Genomic DNA, 21,658 nt, shown 5'->3' with positions numbered 1-21,658 from the left:
TAAATGAACTTTTTCTATTATTCTGTCGAAAAAAATACACTCCTAGAGTCTTCTGTAAAAATACCTTTGGGCAAAACAGATTATTTTGCCTTGGGACAGCATCATTCACGAAACACTATGCCACAAGTTTGGTCTGAAGGAAACCACACACGATCTGACTCTTTTTATCTCGTATCGGCGGCGAAGAGCTCGGTGTGGTTACAGTTCTCTTCATTTCTCAGAAGAGAGGATCATATTTAATCATTGTGTCAGTTGGCACAAACACCATGTTTGTAGTGAAACGCTAAAAAACAGCACATTTATCTTTCCCTTGATCAAGATTTGTACGATAGCAGCTCTTAACGTTAAAACTCATCAGTAATGAAACATTTGAAGAGCTCAGCTACCCAGCTTGTTTACTGGAGCTCATTTTAAAGAATGGCCTGCCTAATATAACAAATACAGCACCAGTAATCTCCACCCAAGGGCATTCATTCCTTGGCAGGCTTCACTTTGGCTCTGAGATATTATTCCTGGACTTTTCTGGGGGGATGACAACAACTAACTTGCTTCACTGAGCAGCACATTTCAAAATCCACAGTGCCTGTAGGGGTTGCCTCATAGCACGTCCTTACCAGCTGCATCAGAGCAGGAGCCAAGATTAATTTGGAGGGAGAGAGAGAGAATTGGAAGCTCGGGGAGAGGACTGTGATTCCCCATCTGATCCCCACGAGAGGGGCCAGGGAATTCACCCGCGTTTCCTGCGGCGAATCCGTCACCTCTGCTGGGAGCCCTGCAGATCTCTGGTGTTACATCAGCCCCTGGTCCCAGGATGGACCGGCCCTGATTCGTGGTATTTTATTGGCACCAGCTCATGCTGTGGTATCGAGAAGCCCCAAGCACAGGGAAACCTCCCCTGCACCACAGAGAGAACAAACACCAAAGAGAAAATCAGTCCTCGCCTGAAAAACTCTCTTATCGCTCACATTTAAATCTGGATGGGCTTGAATCTCTTCTGTAGGGTCAGTGTCTGTCCCCTGCCCACCTCCCACAGCAGTGACAGCAAAAGCTGAGAGCTCAAGCAGACATTGGTAAGATGCAATGAGTTTTGCTCAGGCTGCAGTTTCAAAGACAGTAGGTTTGAAGAATTGCTTTTCTGCTGAAAAGGCTCTTTGAGCTCTAAGAAAACCAACAGGAGGAAGAGACAACAGCAGGGTCTCACTGCCTGGCACCCAGGCAGGGACAGGGCTGTCCTGTCCTTCTCCAGGAGCATCTCCACTGGCCACAGAGGCACCCTCCAAATCAGCTCCAAAGGGAAGAAGGAGCCTTGCTGACAGTCCCTCTGATTCACACCGAGTCAGCTCAAACCCTGCCTCAGGTGCTGCTCAGCAGCCTGGGGTTGTGGGACCATTGCTTTCATAGAGAGCTGAGTTTCGGTGGTTTCTAACGACCAGTTCGGTTGATATGAAATTGTGAAGGAGTTGAGAACTCAGCTGTGCCCTTGGCCAAATGAATGAACAGCCAGCACCAGGCAGTGCTGAGCCTGCACCGTGTCCCTGGAGTGACTTGTCACACCCTGAATCTACCCCCGTTTCCCTCCTGCCACCAAAACCCCAGTGCCGCCCCAGCGGCCCCTGGAAGGTGTGCACTCGTGTCCTGCAGGATCATCCCTCTGCAGAAGCTGCTGGGGTGAAAAACTGAGCTGCTCCTCTGCTGCCACAAGCCCCTTTAACTGGGAAGTGCTGCCACAAGGCCAGGGGCAGCTACAGGGTGGGAAAGGCACAGCATTGGCATCAGGTCCCACCCCAACCCTCCCCAGAGCACAGCTGAGCCAATGGCACCACCAGAGGGGTGACTGAAAACCTCAGTCAGACACAAACACCCAGAGGAGCTCATGATAGGAGAGTTTATGAGATTTATAGTGGAGGGGCAACTCCGTGAGCTTTGTGCTTTTTTTCTTCCACCTTTTTAAGGCTGGAGCCCTGGAAAGGCTTTTATGGGGATGTTCAACTGGGGTGTGCTTGTTTTGTGCCATTTGATGCTGGGCTAGTGACCTTTTCTGGTTTATTTATACACAGGTGACATGTATTTACTATACAACAAGGCAGTTGTGGGGGTTTTTTCCTAAAAAAAAAATAAATATGGAAACATTTAATTTCAAAAGCCTGCATTATGGCTAAATAACTTTTTTTTTGCACAGATGTCTCTGGCTCTTCTCCTCCTGTAGCCTCTCCAGTGCACCTCTCAGATAAAACCCTTTGGTTCTATGTATATATATATGTGTGTGTGTGCATGTGTGCACATAAATACAGCTTATAATAGAGATGGTTTATATGTTACATGTATATGAAAAATATACAATTTAATTAGAATGCAATGACTTCACTGTGCTCGCTCCAAGAAAACAATAAAAGGTGAGTTATGATGTTATAAATCTCTATCAGGCATGAAACTGGACCTTTGCTGATATGATCGAGTTCAGCACCTCATACTTACTGTCCATTTTATAGAAAAACAGAAAGTCCTGAGTGAAAAAAAAACCAGTCCCAAGCTGAGGCCAGCCCAGGCAGATTTTCACTCATTGTTCACCAGGAGGGAAACAACTTTCATTGACTTGGCAGCACCGAGGGAGCAGGTGTGGGGAGAGGGGCCGGGCTGGAGCTGAGTTTTGTGGCTTAATTTTCGGGGAAATGGGACCAGAGATGTGCACATCCCCCATTGCACTGCCTGGATGGCATTTCATTGTCACCTGGAAGCTTTTTTCTCTCTGGAGGCTTTCCCCTCTCCTTTCTGTGCATCCCAGAAGGGAACTGAGAGTCCTGGTAGAGTGAACAGAGAGATAATACTCATATGGCTGATTTACTACACTGTTACTACATTGATTGAACCCAGATACAAGTCCTAAAGACAAAGCTGTACATCCTCAGGCATTAAAAATGCTTTATTTCAGTTGTCATCCCGTACTGAAGTATTCTGAGTGCCTCAGGAAGGCTTAAGCTTCTTTGGATGTGGCCATTTGGGCTGGATTGGCAAAGGAGCACCTACAAAGATAAACCTACCCCACAAAAAAAAAGAAAAAAATTCATTGTTGTGCTATAGCCCTTAGCCTGGGAATGCAGGAAAAGGGCAGTTTGAGCAAATGTTGGTAAAAAGAAAAAAGAAAGAAGAAAGAAGAAAAGAAAAAGAAAAAAAGAAAAAAAGAAAAAAGAAAAAAAGAAAAAAGAAAAAAAAAAGAAAAAAAAAGAAAAGAAAAGAAAAAAGAAACTCGTGGGGAGAGAAGGGGTTGGTCAAACACATCTCTTGACGTTTTTCTGCCGGTGGCTTCAGTTTCAAAGCCACTTGTGTCCTTCACAGAGCATGTGGCTCTCCACAACCCCTTGAGGTTTTCTGATCAACTCTCAGGCTGCTGGAGCAGAGAGCAGGGATTTATATGGAGGAGCCACGGAGAGAACAGACAATTCTGAGACCTGCAAACCAGCCTGGGTGGATTCAATTACAGCCTCCAGACGAGTCGGGAAAGCAACAACAAAAGCCAGTGGCTCCAGCCTTTGAAATGCCAACTTACAGCGTGAGCAGGGGAAAATCACACTTTGTTAACTTCTTGTTTAGGAAAAAAAGAAGCAGAGCTGCTTCCTTTAATGACACATTAGCTGACAGTGGTGCTTTTATGACTCTTTCCTAGTCACCGATGAATCACTGGATGGAAGTGCAGGGACAGGCTGTTCCTATCTAAAGGTTGCTGTCCCAGGGGTTCAGTGTCACCCAAAACAAGGTGCTCCTCTTGCTCCTGCTCTCCCTCATGTCTTCAGCATCAGGAATTCATCCAACCCGAGGTCTTGCAGAGCTGCTGAGCCCAGGATCACCTCTGATACCACTTGAGGTGTGTGTGTCACCAGACCAGACTCAGGGAATCTCCACCACGGCTTCTGCTTCCCACCACGGCAAGCCAAGGAGTCTCTGGAGCTTACCAGGCATTTCTTCCCTTGTACTCCCTCCTAATGCACTTCATATGTTTAGACATTTCCCTTCACAGACATCCATTCTTTCCAAATTCTTTACATTTTAGATTATACATCCTTGGGTTTGATCTTTTGCATTAAAAAACGGGGGTTTTTTTGAAGCTTAATAGCGAGGGCTCAGTGCATCTGCCAGAGTTCCTGGCACAGCCAGCGTCCTGCAGGAGCAATTACTTTCCAGTGAGTCTCTAAAATTGCTTATTTACTTCCACTTGTAGGCCAAAAATACTTTAAAAATCAGGACAGTTTTTTCCAGTTACACAATCCCCCGAAATATCTCGAATCCATACGCTTCCACTGTGGTTCAATAGTCAATCTGAAAATAGCCAAAGCAGTTTGTAAAGTACGTTCAAAGTGTTCTCTCCCAGCATTTTAGGCTTCAGAAGTGCAGCTTCCAAGTCAACCAACGCCACGAAGCAAAATCAATTCCCCTGATTTTATAATAACCCAGGGAAAAGAGCCGGCCCAGGCGAGGGCAGCCAGTCTGTGCTGCTCTTCAGCAGCTTCCTGAGTGGAATTATCGCAGCCAACCACTTCTAGAAAGCCCTTTCATGTCTATTCTTGTCAGGTTTATTTACTGCTCCGGGTAAAACAAAACCAGAATTGATTTCTGACCAACCCTGAGATTTGGGATATTTTTTCCGTTGGAGTTTTTTAATGAATTATAGTGAGTTTAGACCATCCATGTGGGACAGCAGCTGCTCCTACCCTTTCCATTTATCAAAAGGATTGATAAAACCTGTTTTGGACAATAGTAGTTGAAGTATCAGATCCCCTCCCTGCCTTGAGGGCACAGGTAACAAAGTGTGTAAGGATCTTCTAAAGACCTCCAAAAAAAAAAAAATCTTCCAAAGATCTCAAAGCAACTTTGCAAATTGAGACTCCATTTGTTTTCCTTACTCATGCATATTTTAAATTCCCTTTTAAGTTTCAACGGTTTGCATGGGTGTAATTCAGAGCAGACTGGGGCCTTACATATTTTGCATACCAACGAGTTATGCGAGTCCATTTTCTGGAGAAAAAAAAAAAAACAGATTATATGAACATTATGATGCAGTTGTGGAAAAAAAAAAAATAATACAACAAACCCAGAAGGATTTACTTTGTAATTTTAAGCTCATGTTCACAAATGAAAGCAAGCTTTGTGTCCATCAACAATGTCCAGGAGGGAATCAGCCTTTCTCCAAACCGACTGAAGAACCGTGGTCTTAATTTATGGGTTTAAGTTACTGGTACTTTTTTTTTTAACATATATATATATAAGGCATCTAGGTTTTAAATGATATTGCAAAAGTAGAAATAGCATGATAAACCTTCAAAGCTGAAATAAAAAAGAACCTGTGTTTTAACTTAGTGCTGAGTATTTATACAGCCGGCACCGTTTAGTCCGGCGTGTTTGAATGAGTGCGAGTCTGTGGTTGCAGTTGTGTATAAAAATATTGTAGCCTGCTCCTGCTTTAGGAGCTAAACTCCAGTTCCCAATAGCTCCCTCTGTAATTCTCTTTCCAAATAAAAGGAAGAACTATTCCTGGCTCGTAACGGTGTATTTCTGTGGCTTCTTGAACTATAATGAAGGCAGTCTGGAATGTCAAAAATTACACACTCACTGCCAGCTCTGAACCCACGGTAATTTAGGCTTCAAATGTTTTGAAGTTTACATTTTGAGTCTGTTATTGTACAACTTTTTAATTAAAATGTTGCTGTAGTCCAGATCACTAATGCTTCTTGCTCAAAGATCCATTAACATCTATCTTCAAACCACTACTTAGGGGAGTTTGACAATTTTGGTATTGAGGGCTAAGGCCATCTGCTTGGAAAATTATTTGGGTTTTATTTGGCTCCTTCTAATTGTAGAAATTCAAAGACATCTTTGATATCCAGTGGATTCCAGCAGCGGAAACATCAGTTCTCTCCCTCTAAATGTTTCAGTGCTGTCTCTCCTCAGACTAAATCCTAGTGCAGCTCAAGGAAAAATGAGCCAAACTTGTCGCCGAGGAATCGGGTTTGGATTTTCCTGCAGGGACAATATGTACCATTGATGCACGTTATCAGCTCTGTGTTTTCCCACCAAAATGCTACTAAATAAATCAGAGAAAATGCTGACAAGCTCACTTGGGGCTTCTAGATGTCCTGGAAACCCAATAACAGCTATTCTTAGGATTAACAGCTCCATAGACTCTTCTTGTTACCATCAGTAGCAGAGAGTTTGTAGACATTTATGCCTGAAATATGCCTTCACATTTATACCCTGTGTACAGTGAAGGGAGACTTTAACCTGACTTTCAGTCTCAGGTCAAATTAAAATTCCTCCTGTGTAAATAGAGGGAATTTAGCACAGCATCAGTGAGAGATACAAAACCTGAAAGTTAACATCACCAGGTGGGGCTTTGGTGGGGTTTGGGGTGGGTTTTCTTTTGGGGAGGTAGGAAGGTCCTCCTGAAGCCAATATCAGAGCTGGCCCAGCTTTTGAAGGAAATTCCCTGAAGGATTTCCCAACAAGGCCCCCAGAAACATGTCAGCTGGTTAGAGGAACAACTGAGCAGGACAGCAATGTCTTCGTGATAATTCTGCATATTGAGGGGGAGGTCAGAGCTTTCCAGCTGTTCCTTGTGCCAAATAACTCATAAATATATTTACATTTAGTCCAGGTTTAGATAATTTTAGTACTGAGGGCTAAGGCCATCTGCTTAGAAAGCTATCTGGTTTTTATTTGGCTCCTTCAAATTGTAACTCCTGTACAGTGTACAATCATATAACTATTATTCTCCTTGCATTTACTAATGATTGTACAAAAATAACAACAATTTCCAGTGGAGCATCCATGTCCCCTAAAGGCTTGGAGAGAGCTCTGGGCAGCTCTTAAGGAAACAAAAGTCCTTTCCTATCTGAAACAGTTCACTCAGCCAAAAAGTACATTGAAAAATAGAGTGGACATTGTTAGTGTCTGACTGGGTTGCCTGTGAGGGCTTCAAACCTTTACTTTTATCACCCCACACCTCAATGTTTTGTACCAAGAGAAGCAAAACCCCCCTGACATGACAATGGGAAGGAGCTTTCTTCTTACTAAGCACGTTTTTTTGCACCCAGTGCATCTCCGGCCATGAAACCCTGTCCCGTACCTGCTTTCCAGCTCTGAATTTTGTTTTTCAGGTGTAAGTGAAACGAGGTGTTATTATTTCCACCTAATCAAGGCAAGAGCAGTTTCACTTTCTTTGAAGCTTTTTATCTCCCTACAACTGGATTTGAATCTCTGACTTCATCACCACAACCCCAGAGCCATAACCACAAGGCCACATGGTCCCAGAGCTGTTTTTGGAGGTGGTGGTGATGTGAGTTATTTTAGAAGCTGCTAGCTATAAATTTCAGCTATATTTTGAAGGAGGGTTAAGTGAGCTTTGAAAGTCCTTGGTGAGTCTGTCCTTTGGTGACTGGTGGGCAATTACTGAGGCCACTGGCAAGAGCAGGAATGGAAGGGCCACGGAGCAGCTTCCACCAGAAACCACCGAGTGCAAACAAACAGCAATTGTGAGCAACAGTCAAACTAATTGTCCTTGGTGGTGTTGCTGTCCCGGGACGGGCTGTGACGCAGAAAGTCACTCTGCACAAAGTCAGGTTTTCATTACGCCGAGCCCCAAATAGCATCAAAACAAGGCAATTTTAGGCGGTGTGATAAACGCAGCCCAACCACCTCGAGCCTTTTTTGAAAAGGCTTCACCCTGACCCTGCAGTTCAGGAGGCTTTTTTTTTTTTTTTTTTTGCACTCCTGGTTTCCTGCCTGAAAATAAACGTGGGTCTGCTGTTCCACACCGCTCGTTCCATCGAGCCACCAGCTACGGCTGGAACTGCAAAAACTCACATTTTCGAATTTCAAAATGATAGGTTGGATTTAAAAGCCTCACTTACCAAGACCCATTCAAAGGAGAGTGCCCTGGCACAGCCAAAGCCCCACTGTTGGGTATGATGTGGGATAAAAGCCCCATAATGAACAGCAGAACAAGTTGCTAAAAGCTACAAAACGTGAGATTCAGCTCTCTCACATCAAGGAACTGTTTACATTTTTCTGTTCTCCTAAGAGTAATTTTCAACTGCATAAGTTAAGCCACATCTGTGTGAAATGTAGATAAACTGGGGAGTAAAATGATTTCAATCAGAATAAGGGTCATCTGAGAGATGGTGGCTGAGAGATGGTGGTAGTTACTAATTCAAGATTGTGCTTGATCTGTTCAGCTTCCAGTTCAGTATTTTGTTGTCACTGGTGCAGCAAAGCACAGCTGCTTGAGCAGAGCTATTGAGACCAGTAAAACACATGAATTTTGCTCTTTTCCTCCTGATATAGATGATCTTTTCCATTGGAGATGCTCTCACATAATAGCCCAGCTCCAAAGGAAAGGCAGAGGGCAAAAATGCTGTGAGCTCCACAGAGGTGGTTGACCTCAGAAACAGAATAATGAATTTTTTCTTTCTGTAAGGCATAACCTAGTGGTCCAGGGCACAACTGAAGGGAATCCTTTAAGGAGAAGAAATAAAATGGGAGAGAATTCCTCAGATTTGTAGAGCTGGAATAGTATTGACTGGGTAAGAACTGGTCTTATCATGCCAGGGAGGGATTAATTCTCCATCACTTTCTCCCTTAAGTACAGAGCTTTACAATTCCTGAGCCTACACACTCAAGCTGGGGTTGATTAAAATTGGGAAGGAAGGATAAAACCACCTTAGTGCCCAAAAAAAGGGCAGGTCAGGGAAATCCTCCTGCTCCAGTGAACCTGCTCCCAGATTGTCCCTCCAGTGTCTGAGACAATCCTGGGACTAGAAAGGACAGGGAGATGTCACTGCTGGTTCCTGTTCATGCCCAGGGCAATAAAAGACCCTTAAGTTGACCCAGACAAAGATGACAAATACTGGAAATACTCCGAGAAAATCAGAGAGTCACACCAGTCTAATAACCTGGATTTCTCATCTCTGATTCCAAGTCATTTTTACCGACAGATACGAGAAGTCACCTCGCGGTGAGATTTCTTAGGCTCTTGTACAATGGCAAGGCAGGATAAAATAGCCTTCTCAGCAATGAAGGTCACATCTATTCTGATACTTGAAAGCATTTTTGGAAGCAGGAGTCCCTTTGGAATTGCAGTGAAAAGCCCTGCAAGCAAAAATACAATACAAAGGACTGAGGTTACGTGTAAAACGCGGGGGTGAAGGCAGCGATAAAGTGCAGTTGACCCCTCCTGTTGTCTCTCAGGAAATCAGAATTCAGTTGTGCCTGTTATAACTATTATTTAATAGTTGAGGAATGGCAGCATTTAGAGATTTGTGCTGGACACAGGCCTTTTAGTGAAGAACTCACAACAGCCATTTTGTCCTGGTTTCCAGGAAGAGGAAAGGTTGCTCCTGGAGCCTAGAGAAAAACTGTCACAAAAATCTCAGAGGAAAAATTAAATAAAATAAAATTAAAAAAGGAAAGAAAAAAAAAAAAGAACAAACAAGGAAAACATTTCACTAGAGCCCATCGTTGGAAAAAAAAATAAAAATATTTTTCCATCCAGAGAAATAACTATAAATAACGTTTGAACTATTAAAAGGGCGAACGCAGAAAAAGGCTATTTACATAGGAGCGTTTTGTGCTGCTTCAGTCTAATTTGTCACTGATGTAGGAGCCTCATACGTTAGCTGGAGAAAATCCAGAGCTTTCAAAGGTTTTCTGTCAGGGCTTGAAAAGTTGCCAGTTTTTTTAATGGAGCCGAGCAGTCTCAGGCCTGTTGTTCTCAGAGATTTTGTGAGCCAGGGCCGCATGTTAGCAGGAAACAGAGCCAAGTGGGCTTCCTGAGCGTCTGAGAGAGGAAACTCTGTAATAAGCATGGAGGCTGTGGTTAAAAATAACTCTGGTATATAAAGGCTGCAAAGGATCCCCTCTCGCTCACACTCGCCGCTGCCTCTTGGCCGCTGCTTCCCGCTGACTCCCTGTGAATGAGATGCTTCGCCATCGCACCCGAGCAGGTGGTTCTGGGGCAGGAGAAGGGCAGAAAACAGCCCGTGAAGAAGCTCCTCTCGTGCCTGTTTTCAGCCAGAGGCACCCAGGCTTTATTTTGAGCGTTGCCAGGCTCGGCCGAGCCGTGGCCGCGCGGGTGTTTCGGTGTCTGACTCCGGGGCCGAAGTAAAAGTGGCGTCGAAAAATAAACTCGGGTTTTCTCCGATGTGAAACTTGCAGAAAAAAAAGGGGAACAGGGCGAATCGTGCAAGCTCTTGAGCAATAGGTGAAAGGGCTCCCTAAAATGTTACCACTGGGCCCAGTGTGGCTTGTACCACTTCTGCTCCAGAAGGTTTAATCCCACCCTGGCCCCCCCTCGCCTCGCTCAGCTGGAGGGGCTGGATGTGGCAACCACCAGCTGAAGGGGTTGGCCACCATCAATCAGAGCTGGGCCACCATCAATCAGAGCTCTGCCACCACCAGTCAGAGCCCTGCAGTCCCCGTGCCTCGGTTTCCCACCCTGCTTCTCCTCCCCAGATTCATTTTGCATGGAATCAGGCCCACCTCCCTCCTCTCAAAGGCAGTGATTTTCCTTGCAAATGCTGGAGAAAACCCACGCTGGTTATTTGGCAGATGAAGGCACCTTTTCCCTGCTGTAACCTGACACGAACAGCACCACTGCACTCACTGAACACTTCTTTGTAGCCCACATTATGCTGTAATTGGCAAAACTCATTCTTCCCAGGCTCGTGTTTTTATTGCGAGCATTTATTTGGCGCTTTATGCGGCGAACGAAAAGAAAATTTCACAACTCATTCTACAAAGTTGCATTGTATCAGGCTGCCCCTTGAAAAAGCATTTTGTTGCTCAAGAATGGCTGTAACCGTTTGAGGGATTTCAACAGTGTTGTTCTCTTCAGCTCCCATTGCTCTATTTACTACAGCACCAAATATTAGTAATTTTGATCAGGGTCAACCCTGACAACTGGCACTTGATTCCACCCTCAGCAGTAAGTGTGATGTTCCTTGCAGGCATCAGCCCAACCATTTGGGGCAAAATTTTGGGTGTGTGGAAAAAAATGAGCTGAAGTTTTGTTTCCCAGTTGAAAGTGTTTTCTACAAGACACAAAGCACTGCTCCTAAGCTCGGATGTAGCCAGGAATTTAAATATATATATATATCTTGAAATGTAGGCATTAATAGCTCAAGAAAAAAAAATAAAATTATCACAACAATGGGCCCAAGCGTCTGGAAAGAAAAGTCTGTCCCAAAAATATCCCACTGATGTTTCAAAGCTTAATCATAATGATATAAGTGATTGTGATCATGGAAAAAAATTATATACCATTCTGAATACTTCAGTGATCTAAGTCTGCAAGGACTTCAGAGGCCAGGAAGACAAGTGAGATCAGCTGCTCTATACATACATGTCATGCAGAGCTGCCTGTCTTCCTCTCACTGGCCAATTCACTGGGCTCTGATTCACACTTCCATGTATTCAAACAGGGAAAGTAATTCCAGGCAGGCAGCAACACCAATTAACAGCGTCACGGTTAATGAAATGCCTGCTCCAGTATTTCCCATTACTTAACTGCAGGACATATGACTAATCATACAGGTGCAGTACAAAGAAGGTATTTTATAAAGGAGGACTGAACCCCACATGTTCATCACGTTAAACGAGGCTTTGCAACCTACTCCTACTTTGTATATTTGGTGAATAAAGCTCCACTTATCAGATCAAACCATAACCTATAACGACGTTGTGCATCTGCCAACGAGGGGAAAAAAACCCCAAAGCCTTCCTCACTTCTAAGCAATTCTCTTCTTGTGGCTGGTTTTAAGCTTTGTCCAGTCTTCTCTGCCCCTCCCCCAGTTAAAACCTGTGAACTTCAAAGTGACAAAAAGCTCTGCTAAGAAGGCCATCTGCATCTGCCGTGCTGACTCAGACTGCAACAGATCTCACAAATTAAAAAGAGAAAAAAGTGCAGCTGATTAGGGCTTTGAAGTTCCCTCAAACAGAATTTTTCCCCCCTGCATTAATTAAACCCCAAACACAGTTTTCACTTCTAAACCCGGTTAACTTGGTGCCTCTGACAACATCACTAATTGTCCCAAGTGGACATGAGAGATAAGGCATCGTTTTCCTTTTTCTCCTGTCATCTCCAACCAATTATATAAATTAAAATGCAGACCAGGAACAACCAGTGTAACGCTCCTGTATTCCAGAATTAAATGATTTTCATCTTATCGGGCTTCTGACTTTGTGGAGCTTATTAGATATTTCTTTGTAGTAAGAGTAATTTTTCTGAATGAAACCACATAGGTACTTTTGTCCTATGTTCCTGCTATTCCACGCCCTTATTGCCCATTTCTTCATTAAGTATTTGGTTCTGTAATCTAAAGTATTTGGTAACAACCGAGAACTGCTTCTCATGATCAGTGAGTGACAATTTCCAGCGGTTTCACTGATACGATTCAACACGTTTGCAGAGTTTTGGAAACTGTGGTATCATTTCACAGTTCTGCCAAAAAAAAAAAAAAAAGTAAAGAAAAAAAAAAAAGAAAAAGAAAAAAAAAGATCTTTCAAATGTGTTTTTAATTGACAGCTGAAAGGGACATCTGCAATGCGACATATGTGCATTCAGCACACACGTCAGTAAGAGCTGGCAGAAACACAGCTCCATACCTAATCAAAGCTGATCATTAAAAAAACTGGCATAAGCTATTTAGGTTTGAAGAGTCCCTAAATCAAAAATGACAAAAAAATCCTTTCCAGCTGAACACTGTCATTCTTCACACAGCAAATTCAAGGAACAATACATAATTACCTCCATTAAATTCATTAAACAGATGATTTTTTTTTGCATGATTTGCTCAAGCATGAATGTATTTTCTTGCATATTTCTGAGAAAATTTACTTATATAGTTTGACTTATTTACTGAAATGGAACTGAAGCTGCTTTCCCCTCTGTACTGATGGGGGTCTGCCTTGCTAAAGCAGGTTGGAAGCCTCAGGGCTTGACTTTTGCTAATCTTTGGGAGCTCAGTTAATAAGGCTTTCAATCAAACCAATTAAGATTGCCATCACCAGGAATGGAAAGAATAGAACTGTCAATAACCACGTTGAAAAAGCAGAAGTGCTAAAAAATATTTCTGTTCTCTCTTTGGGACAAAGCCAGATGCTGTATTTGAGATCAGACAATAATGATGTTGAAATACTTTCCATTCCAGTAACTAAGGAGGATGTTAAAACAACTGCTACTCATCTCAAACAATATTGAGTTGCCAGGTCTGGGTAACCAGTGAGTGTTTCAAAAGCACCAACTAAGGACATATCCAGATGGTTAATGTTTATTATCAATCCGTTTCAGAGCAGTGGGGAAGCCCCAGGTGACTTGAGGAATGTGAATATTATGTCAATATTGCAACAGGGTAAACAGAATGACCCAGATATGCCTGTCAGTGTTACATAAACCTGGGCAGGAGTCTGGGAGGACTTGAGACGTAAAAAGAATTCTAAATAAAGGTGGTTTGGTTAATGACAATGGTGTTTCAAAGAAGGATGTGCAGGGTGATTTTCACAATAAGAAACAAGCACACGACAAATGAACAGGGTGTGCACATGCAAATTGGTCCAACCACAGCCTGATACATCTGGAGATCGAATTTAGATTTCAATCAAGCAGGTTTATTAGTTCTTGATCTTTTTTTATCATCACTTGCCATTCAGTGTTGTTAACAATGACCTGGAAGAAAACAGAAATTGTTACTGATAAAGTCCTAGATGACAAAGCTCAAGGAAGTGCAACATGATTTGAAGAACATGTAATTGTTAAAGGATTATTTTAACCATCCAGGCAGACACAAACCCCACACATGGCCATGCAGAGAAGCTGAAGGCCACACTTCTAGGAATGGAACATGCAAGCAGCCCTGCTTTTTGGGATAGCCAAAAATCAGTTCTTACTTAGGCCAATAGGTAGAAAAATTGTGGCATCAAAGTTGCTCTGCTGTCAGATGTTTGTTTCCATGGCATCTTTTTGCAGCCTCTACCTCCCATCCCTGCAGTCCCAGCTAACCTGGATTCCTCCCAGTTTTTCCAAGCACCTTTTGATGCTTCCCAGGCCTGCCACCAACATTTCCACCAGGCCTCCCAGGGCTCTGTTCCACCTGCCAGTCTCCCCCCATGTCCCATGTGCTCTGCTTTCAGCACTGTCACAAATTAAATCCTCTCAAAAAGCCTTGAGCCAGCCCTGAGAGCAGAGGGTGCACGTGGTGGTGCTGCCCTGGGCCCAGGAGCTGAGGTAGAATCATGGAATCACAGAATGGTTTGCCTTGGAAGGACCTTAAGGATCATTTGTTCCACTCCCTGCCATGGCAGGGACACCTTCCACTAGCCCAGTTTGCTCCAACCTGGCCTTGGACACTTCCAGGGATGGGGCAGCCACAGCTTCTCTGGGCAACCTGTGCCAGGGCCTCCCCACCCTCACAGGTGGGAATTCCTTCCCAATATCCCATCTAAACCTAACCTTGGTCAGTTTGAAGCCATTTCCCCTTGTCCTGTCACTCCATGACATGAAGGAGCTGGGGGAGAGGAGGACTTTGCCAGGCAGTGACTCAGTACAAGACCATAAGAGAGGGCACAACTCGAGTCCTTCTCCAAAGAGAGGTGTCTTGTATTTGTCTGCTGCTCCACTTTTCCAGTGCTCAGACCTCACGAAACACTTTGGAAATATGCAGATAGTTCAGAGGAGAATTACAGAAAAAGTATTAAAGGAAAATATGACTTAACTAAAAACTTAATGAGCCCCTTCAACACCAGCTCATCAAAGAGATGGTTCATCTTTGTCTGTGAGTCCCTGCATGGGAACGAGCTCCAATCATGAAAGGTCTGGTCAAAAAGGCTCCTTTCTCCAATTAGTTCATGGTGTAATTTTAATCAGACAAAAGACCTAGAGGATTAAGTCTCTCTCCCCAAATTAAGACGTGCGTCTCCAACACATACCCGTATATTTCATTTTATGTGGTCGTTTACATCATTTTATCAACTTCCTTGAGAGCAGATTCTAAAAAGCGCTAACTCAGAACCTGCAGTTTAAATTAGCAAAAAAAAAAATAAATAAAAAAATTGTACAGTCAACAAAACTCTGTCAAAAAAATTGTACAGTCAACAAAACTCTGTCAATTTGAGAGCGGGCAGGGAAATCCTGATAACTTTCATTACAATATGAAGGGGGGTTACCGGTACTGTGATTTTCTTTAAGGTGCTAAGAGGTCTCATTCTCGGCTCGTTTACCCTGTTATTACTACTATTACGTTTGCTCTAGGTGCAATCAGGACTTTCTGAGAACAATCCCCGAGAAAGGAGGGTTTTGTTTGTTTGTTTGAGTAGTGCGGTGACTCAGAGCTCGAACAGCCAGGTGACGTGGGCATTGCACCAACCCGTCCAGCCGCAGAGCTCCACTGAGCACAGCCCCTGCTTGGATTCTTCGAGTAACCTGCAAAATCATGATGGCAATCCCTTAAAAAGTTTCTCTTGATCTAAAAGCAACGAGAGAGATCAGCAGCAACACCTAGAAAAATCAACTTTGCCATATAAAAAATGGCTGAGTCCGTGTTTACGTTGGCTGGAAGACAAATCACACATCATTGAGATCTCCTCTACCCACAGCAGATTAACAAATACTTTCTAATCTCGCATTCTTCACATTTATACACCAGTGGCATCACTCCTGATCTATGCTGAGTGAGATCACTGCCAGGGACTTGGGTTTAGATATTTAAAATAAGCGTTGTGAGCAGCAAAAAGCCTGCAAATGTCAGCACAACTGTCATAGACCGAGTGGAAGGTCATGGCAAAGTTGTTCTCGATTTGCTCAGAGCCCGGTGACTCACAAGGTAAATAAATTCTCCCGTTTGTCTCCCCAGGTTTAGTGCAGCTCTCGATTTTTTAGCGTCGCCGCTTTACTTGAAAACAAAAAGAAACTAAAGGCCGTGAAGTTATTATTTTGTGAGCTTTGCTTTCATGTGCTGTGCCCGCTAAACCTTTCCCTCACGCAAAGAAAAAGCAGAGTTTGGTGCCGGTGCCAGGGCCAGTGCAGGGCTGTAAACAAAGTCCTTCCAGTGCCTACTGGAAGGCAGCATCCGACTGGACTCCTCGGTGAAACCTCCACATCCAGTTGTATATCCTAGAAACAAAATATTTTGTTATAGCTGTTGCTGAAATCACAAGCACATAAACTGACACAGACGCTCGGGGTGTGTTATCAAGGGAACATTCACATTCATTCTGAATTCATCAGAGTATATTTTCTTGGCTGACTCACAGCCCCATATATACGTATCGTTCGCTTACGAGCATTTTATTAGAGGAAAAGAGTTTACATTGAAAGATTACACAAGTGTGACATTACAGAGCCATGAGTCACATCTTTGTGTACGGCGTTACCATGCATTCAGTGTATTGATTCTGCTCCAGTCACAGGAGTTTGGCTGCTCCTCCTGGCCAGCCTGTGAACTTTTCGAATGAAAACTATAGAAAGTTAAACGCGAGATACTCCCGGTTTTAAAACATGTGGAGCTATTGAAACGATCGTTTACTCAGCCCAGCAACTGAGCTTTCCAGAGATGGCTGCACGAGCCTGGGATGGGCTCTGCTGAACTGGCTCAAAATGCCCCGGGAGAAGCAAAGCCCATCAAGGGCATCCCCCTTTCCCCTCCCGGGGCACACCAGGCATAAAAGTGAGAGCTGTTCTCCTGTGCCCCTCTGCCCCCAAGCTTGCTCAGAAATCCTTTTAGAAGTGATTGCAGAGGAGATACGGAAGAGGTAAGAGGAAAGCACAGCTCTGCCTCTGAACAGGCTCTCAAAGGATGGGTCTGTCCTGGGATAGATCATCATTTTTCCCCCTTTCAGAACCGTCACTTTTGCTCTTTCACTCTTGGATGGCAGCCAAGCAGCTGTGATCCTCAAAAACAGGAGTCTGGGGCACGTTATCAGAATTTATTGGAGAATTGTTTCTTAAGACTGGCATCTGAGCCAGAGAGGCCAAGGTAAGGGAGAAGAACAGTCTTCCCTTCTGAGAAATCCAGCCCAGGACCATAAATTGGCTACGACCAGAGGAGATCACAGAAGCTACTTGCATTATTTCTCTCATAATGTCACAGGGCAACGTTGATTTTGGCAAACTTTGTGCAGCAAATGGAAACTCTGCTAGAGACCTGGACTTCCATTAAATGCAAAACTCCAGCAGAGACCGTACAAGAGTGGCATTAAACACCTTTCTATCAGCACTGAGATGTGTCTGAGACCTTTAGGGTGACCAGTGCAGGGGGCCCCTGTCACCAGCTCACCAGTTTACCCACGGGAGCAGGGCATCTGTGTCCCTGCCTGTGCTCTGGACTCCTTCCACTCCCACCCTCATGTTCTGGGTCTGGTCCCACCCTGTGCTCCAGGGATGAGGCTGGATCGTGGGGCAGCTGCTCTGAGGTGTGGGGGGATGAAACCCTTCACTCATGGTGCCTTCCTCAGCATCCCCAGGACAGGGAGCCCTCAGTGTTGCCCATCCCACAGCAGGTGCCTCACGGTGTGGTGGAGCTTGGACTGAGCAGTGTTCCCCCATTCACAGCCCTTTGGTGCCTCCAGGGCAGGAACCCCCAGTGTCCCCCATCCCACAGCAGGTCCCTCACAGTCCCTGTCAGAGTTTGGCCCCATCAGTGTCCCCTCATGTCACAGACAGTCCCTTGTGTGTTTCAGGGTTGGGTCCCTTTGTTCCCCCATCCCACAGAGGTCCCTCACGGTGTCTCTCACACACGGTCCCTCATGAGGGAGGGTCCCTCAGTATCCCCAGGGCTGGGACCCCTCTGCGACGCCTCATCCCTCGGTGTCCCGAGGGGACACAGAGACCGCTCGGATTCCCCCCGGTTCCCGGGGACGGGGCACACGGACCGCTCGGTTTCCCCTCTCCGGCCGCTGCCCCGGGCGGGGGTCGCGGCTCCCCGGCCGCCCCCCGGCCCCGCCGCGATCCCCGCGCCGAGGGGAGGGCGGCGAAGGGGGCCCGTCCCCGCTCGGCTCCGCTCCGCCCCGCTCGGGCTGGGACCGCCGCCGCCGCGTCCTTTTATACCGGGGCTAAATTTAGGCTGCGCCCGAGCCGCTGCCTCCCCGCCCGCCCCGTCCGGGACGCGTTTCCTCCGCTCCTGCAATTGGCCTGAGGCCGCCCGCGCCCGCGTTATAAGGTGCGGAGGGCGGCCGGCCGCGCTCGTCCCGCACCATGGCGCTCAGCGACACGGCCCTGCCCTCCTTCGCCACCTTCGCCAGCCCCTGCCGCGAGAAAGCGCTGCACGAAGTGAGTGTCCGAGCGTCCCCCCGCGCCGAGCACCGACGGCTCATCGCAGGGATGGGTGGCGGAGCCGCGGCCCCGCCGCGCCCCCGGCTCTGTCCCCTCGGTCCCCCAAGGCGAACGCACCTCTAACCTTGTCACTTTTCTCTCTCTCCCCAGAGGTGGAAATGCGAGCAGGAGGCCAAGACCCCCGCTGGCACCTGGGGCGGCCTCTCCCCGCGCAAAGAGGATGAAGATCTCAACAACGTGCTGGATTTTATCCTTTCCATGGGCAGCGATGGCTACGGCCAGGGCGCTGCCGGCGGGGACTATCCCCCCGCCCAAGGCGAGAGCGGTGGCTTTTACCAGACAAACCCATCCCCGGGATGCTACAGTGCCCTGGAGCAGGGCAGCCCCCCGCCCTACAACGCCGGCATCGTGCCGGAGATGATGCGCTCCGAGATGGACTCCAACTACTGCCCTCCCGGCAGCGTCCACGGGCGGTTCTTCGTGACACCCACCTTCGGGGGGCCGCAGTTCGTTGAGAACATTAAGCCCGAACCCGACATGGACAATTATGGACCGGTCCTGGGTCTGGTGCCCCAGGCTTGCCCAAAGATTAAGCAGGAGGGCAACGCGACCTGCATGATGGCCTACGAGCAGCCCCGGGTGGCCAGTTCCCCTCAGATCCCCGGGGCAGAGACGCCCCCGCTGAGCCCCGACGATCTCATGGTGAACGACTGCCACACGCAGATGATGTGCCCCTCGTCCGTGCCCTTCCAGCAGAGCTACCACCCGGCCTCCGGCTTCCACCACCCGCAGACCCACCTCCAGTACCAGAACACCTCCCAGTTTGGCCTTTTCGAGGACAGCCTGCCCTTACAGCCCTCGGCTCCCCGGGGCATGCTCACCCCTCCTTCCTCCCCTCTGGAGCTGCTGGACTCCAAACCAAAGCGGGGCCGTCGGTCCTGGCCGAGGAAGAGGACGGCCACTCACACGTGCACCTACGCGGGCTGCGGGAAGACCTACACCAAGAGTTCGCACCTGAAGGCCCATCTCAGGACACACACAGGTAAACAGGGCTGTGGCTTCACCCGGGGATGCGCTGCGGGCCGGGGGGATAGCCCTGAATTAAGGAGTCTGCTTTAGAACGGGGCTTTAACTCTTAAGTCCGGGCGTGCTCACAGAGCTGTGACAGGTGGGCAGGGCTGGAACGTCCAGGTGTTTTCCCTTGTAGGTCAAAGCTTTCCCAAAGCCTTTTTCACGGCAGGTACGGGTGGGTGAGGGAATCTCTGGAGCAGTTCTGTTCAGGTTTGAGGCACTCGGGCAGGGGTGAGCTCGGGAGGCTGCCCGGCTGCCGTGGGAGTGCCCTGCTGAGTCACCACTCTCCGCTCTCCCCACCAGGTGAGAAGCCCTACCACTGCAACTGGGAAGGCTGCGGCTGGAAGTTCGCCCGCTCCGACGAGCTCACCCGCCACTACCGCAAACACACGGGGCACCGGCCCTTCCAGTGCCACCTCTGCGACAGGGCCTTCTCCAGGTCCGACCACCTGGCCTTGCACATGAAGCGCCACATGTAGTGCCGGGCACTCCGCCCCGCCGGGGCTGTGGACCATGTTTTAACTGCTCAGGTGCAGAAGAGCGTTAAAAAAACCTGTAGCTGGTACTAGGTGGGGGAGGCACCGACCGACCGACCGACAGACCGACCGACCGACAGACGCTCCAGGACGGACGCTGAGGGTTTGACACAAGGAGGCTTAGCCAGGAATCTCCTGCAGAGAATCTGCCGTGACTGTATCAGTGACCTGCCCGTCCCGGTCAGGAGAACAGGGGTTATTATTTATGCAGCTTCTGTGAAGGGTAAACTCCAATAAGACTCCATACAGACTGTAGAGAAGAAGCTGTAAATATGTTTTGTTGTTTTTTCCCGATTCTAACCGCCCAGTCCTAAGCTTTACAAGACAATGTTTGTATGGAAACTGCCTGAAGTTGACCCTAGAAGAGATAAAATGAATGTTACTGTAGCTAACAATGTTATTTTAGATCTCAGTTGAAGGCATGGCTAAGAGAACACTCCTCTTGTTAGACTGTTTGGTTCACAGGTGCAATAATATTCTTGTTTGCCATGATCTACACTAGAAGTACAGGGCTTGATGTCTTGTAAGAAAATAACCTATTTTACTGTAATTTTTTTATATATTGTAAATAATTTTATACAATGAGAAATATTGTATATGTAAATAGAAGACAAATGGGTATTTTGCCTATTTCTGTTTTTATAAAAACGTAATTTTTCAATGTTTGAAAACATTTCATCTTTTTAATAAAATAAGTTTTTAATTGCTGTGATTTTTATTCTCCTTTGAGATCTCCCTGTTACTTTTCCCCTGATGGCTGGACCAGCAACCACTCGGTTTTGTTTTAAATCACCAACAACTGTAAGAAGACACTTTAAAAAAATCTGAGCCATGGATTTTTCTAAAACAGACAACAGAGTAAGTAATTCATTCTCAGTGGTAAATAAGATACAGTACAGTGCTTTATCAAAAACTCAAATAGGAAAGTAGATCATATTCAAAACATACTTCCTAAAAATGGTTAAGTAAGCAACACTGTAATTTCAGTCTCATTTCTAGTTTATGCTAAACTATTTTAATAGCATCCTTAATGTTTTCCAGATGCAGTTATAGTTTTGCCAGCAGTGTGTGGGTTTTTACTATAAATTTAAACACTGCATTTTTGTAATTACGGAGGCTTATTTTAAGGCATTCTTATACATAAATTATCCTTGTTCTCAGGAGCTCAGTGCAGAATTCCAGTAGAACAGTGGTGGAATTCAAGCACAAATTCACTGCACAGGTTAAAATACCTTCATAACTCATTCCCCAAAACTTAAATTCACTTAATAGTTTGTAGTCCCACCTAGATTTCAGGAGTTAAGAAAGATATTTAATATTTGGGGGGGGAGGGGGCTGGAGGGGGAGGAAATCAGTCAGGAATCCAGATTCTGAAAACTAATGACAAATAAACTGGATACTGCAACAGCTATAGCAGTAAATAGCTGCAAAAGCCAAATTGAGCCCCCCCAAAAGCTCTTCCCCAGCTGTAAATGAGCTCAGAAGTCCAAGGAGTAAATCTGAGCAAGTTATTTGAAACTCTGACAAGGATCCTCTGTTTTTACAGCTCGAGCTTAGTGGTGAGTTTTGATACTTGTAGGACAAAAATCACTGTTAATCAAATATGCAGACTCAGCTTAACATTGCAGCATTTTTTTTCTTAACATCTGGATACATAGAACTTGATTTTAATCAAGATTGTGACATCTTTTTCTGACTTTACATGTTAGAAAATACACAAGAATGAAATCAACAGGAATACATT

The 21,658-nt window shown here is 45.9% G+C and overlaps 2 protein-coding genes across 2 annotated transcripts in view; one reads left to right on the top strand and one right to left on the bottom strand.

Moving 5' to 3' along the window:
* Positions 1–21,658, bottom strand: part of TINCR (TINCR ubiquitin domain containing) — a 123,345-nt gene that overhangs the window by 69,580 nt on the left and 32,107 nt on the right. The window lies entirely within an intron of this gene.
* On the top strand, positions 18,146–20,626 carry KLF2 (KLF transcription factor 2). Its single transcript, XM_064637627.1, has 3 exons — positions 18,146–18,304; positions 18,458–19,349; positions 19,682–20,626. The coding sequence occupies exons 1-3, from the start codon at positions 18,230–18,232 to the stop codon at positions 19,855–19,857; spliced, it is 1,143 nt and encodes a 380-aa protein (XP_064493697.1). The 5' UTR covers positions 18,146–18,229; the 3' UTR covers positions 19,858–20,626.

The sequence above is a fragment of the Pseudopipra pipra genome, chromosome 27, assembly GCF_036250125.1.
Source record: "Pseudopipra pipra isolate bDixPip1 chromosome 27, bDixPip1.hap1, whole genome shotgun sequence".
Taxonomy (NCBI): Eukaryota; Metazoa; Chordata; class Aves; order Passeriformes; family Pipridae; genus Pseudopipra; species Pseudopipra pipra.
Note: the sequence above shows the minus strand (reverse complement) of the source record. Positions and strands in the feature narration are given on the sequence as shown.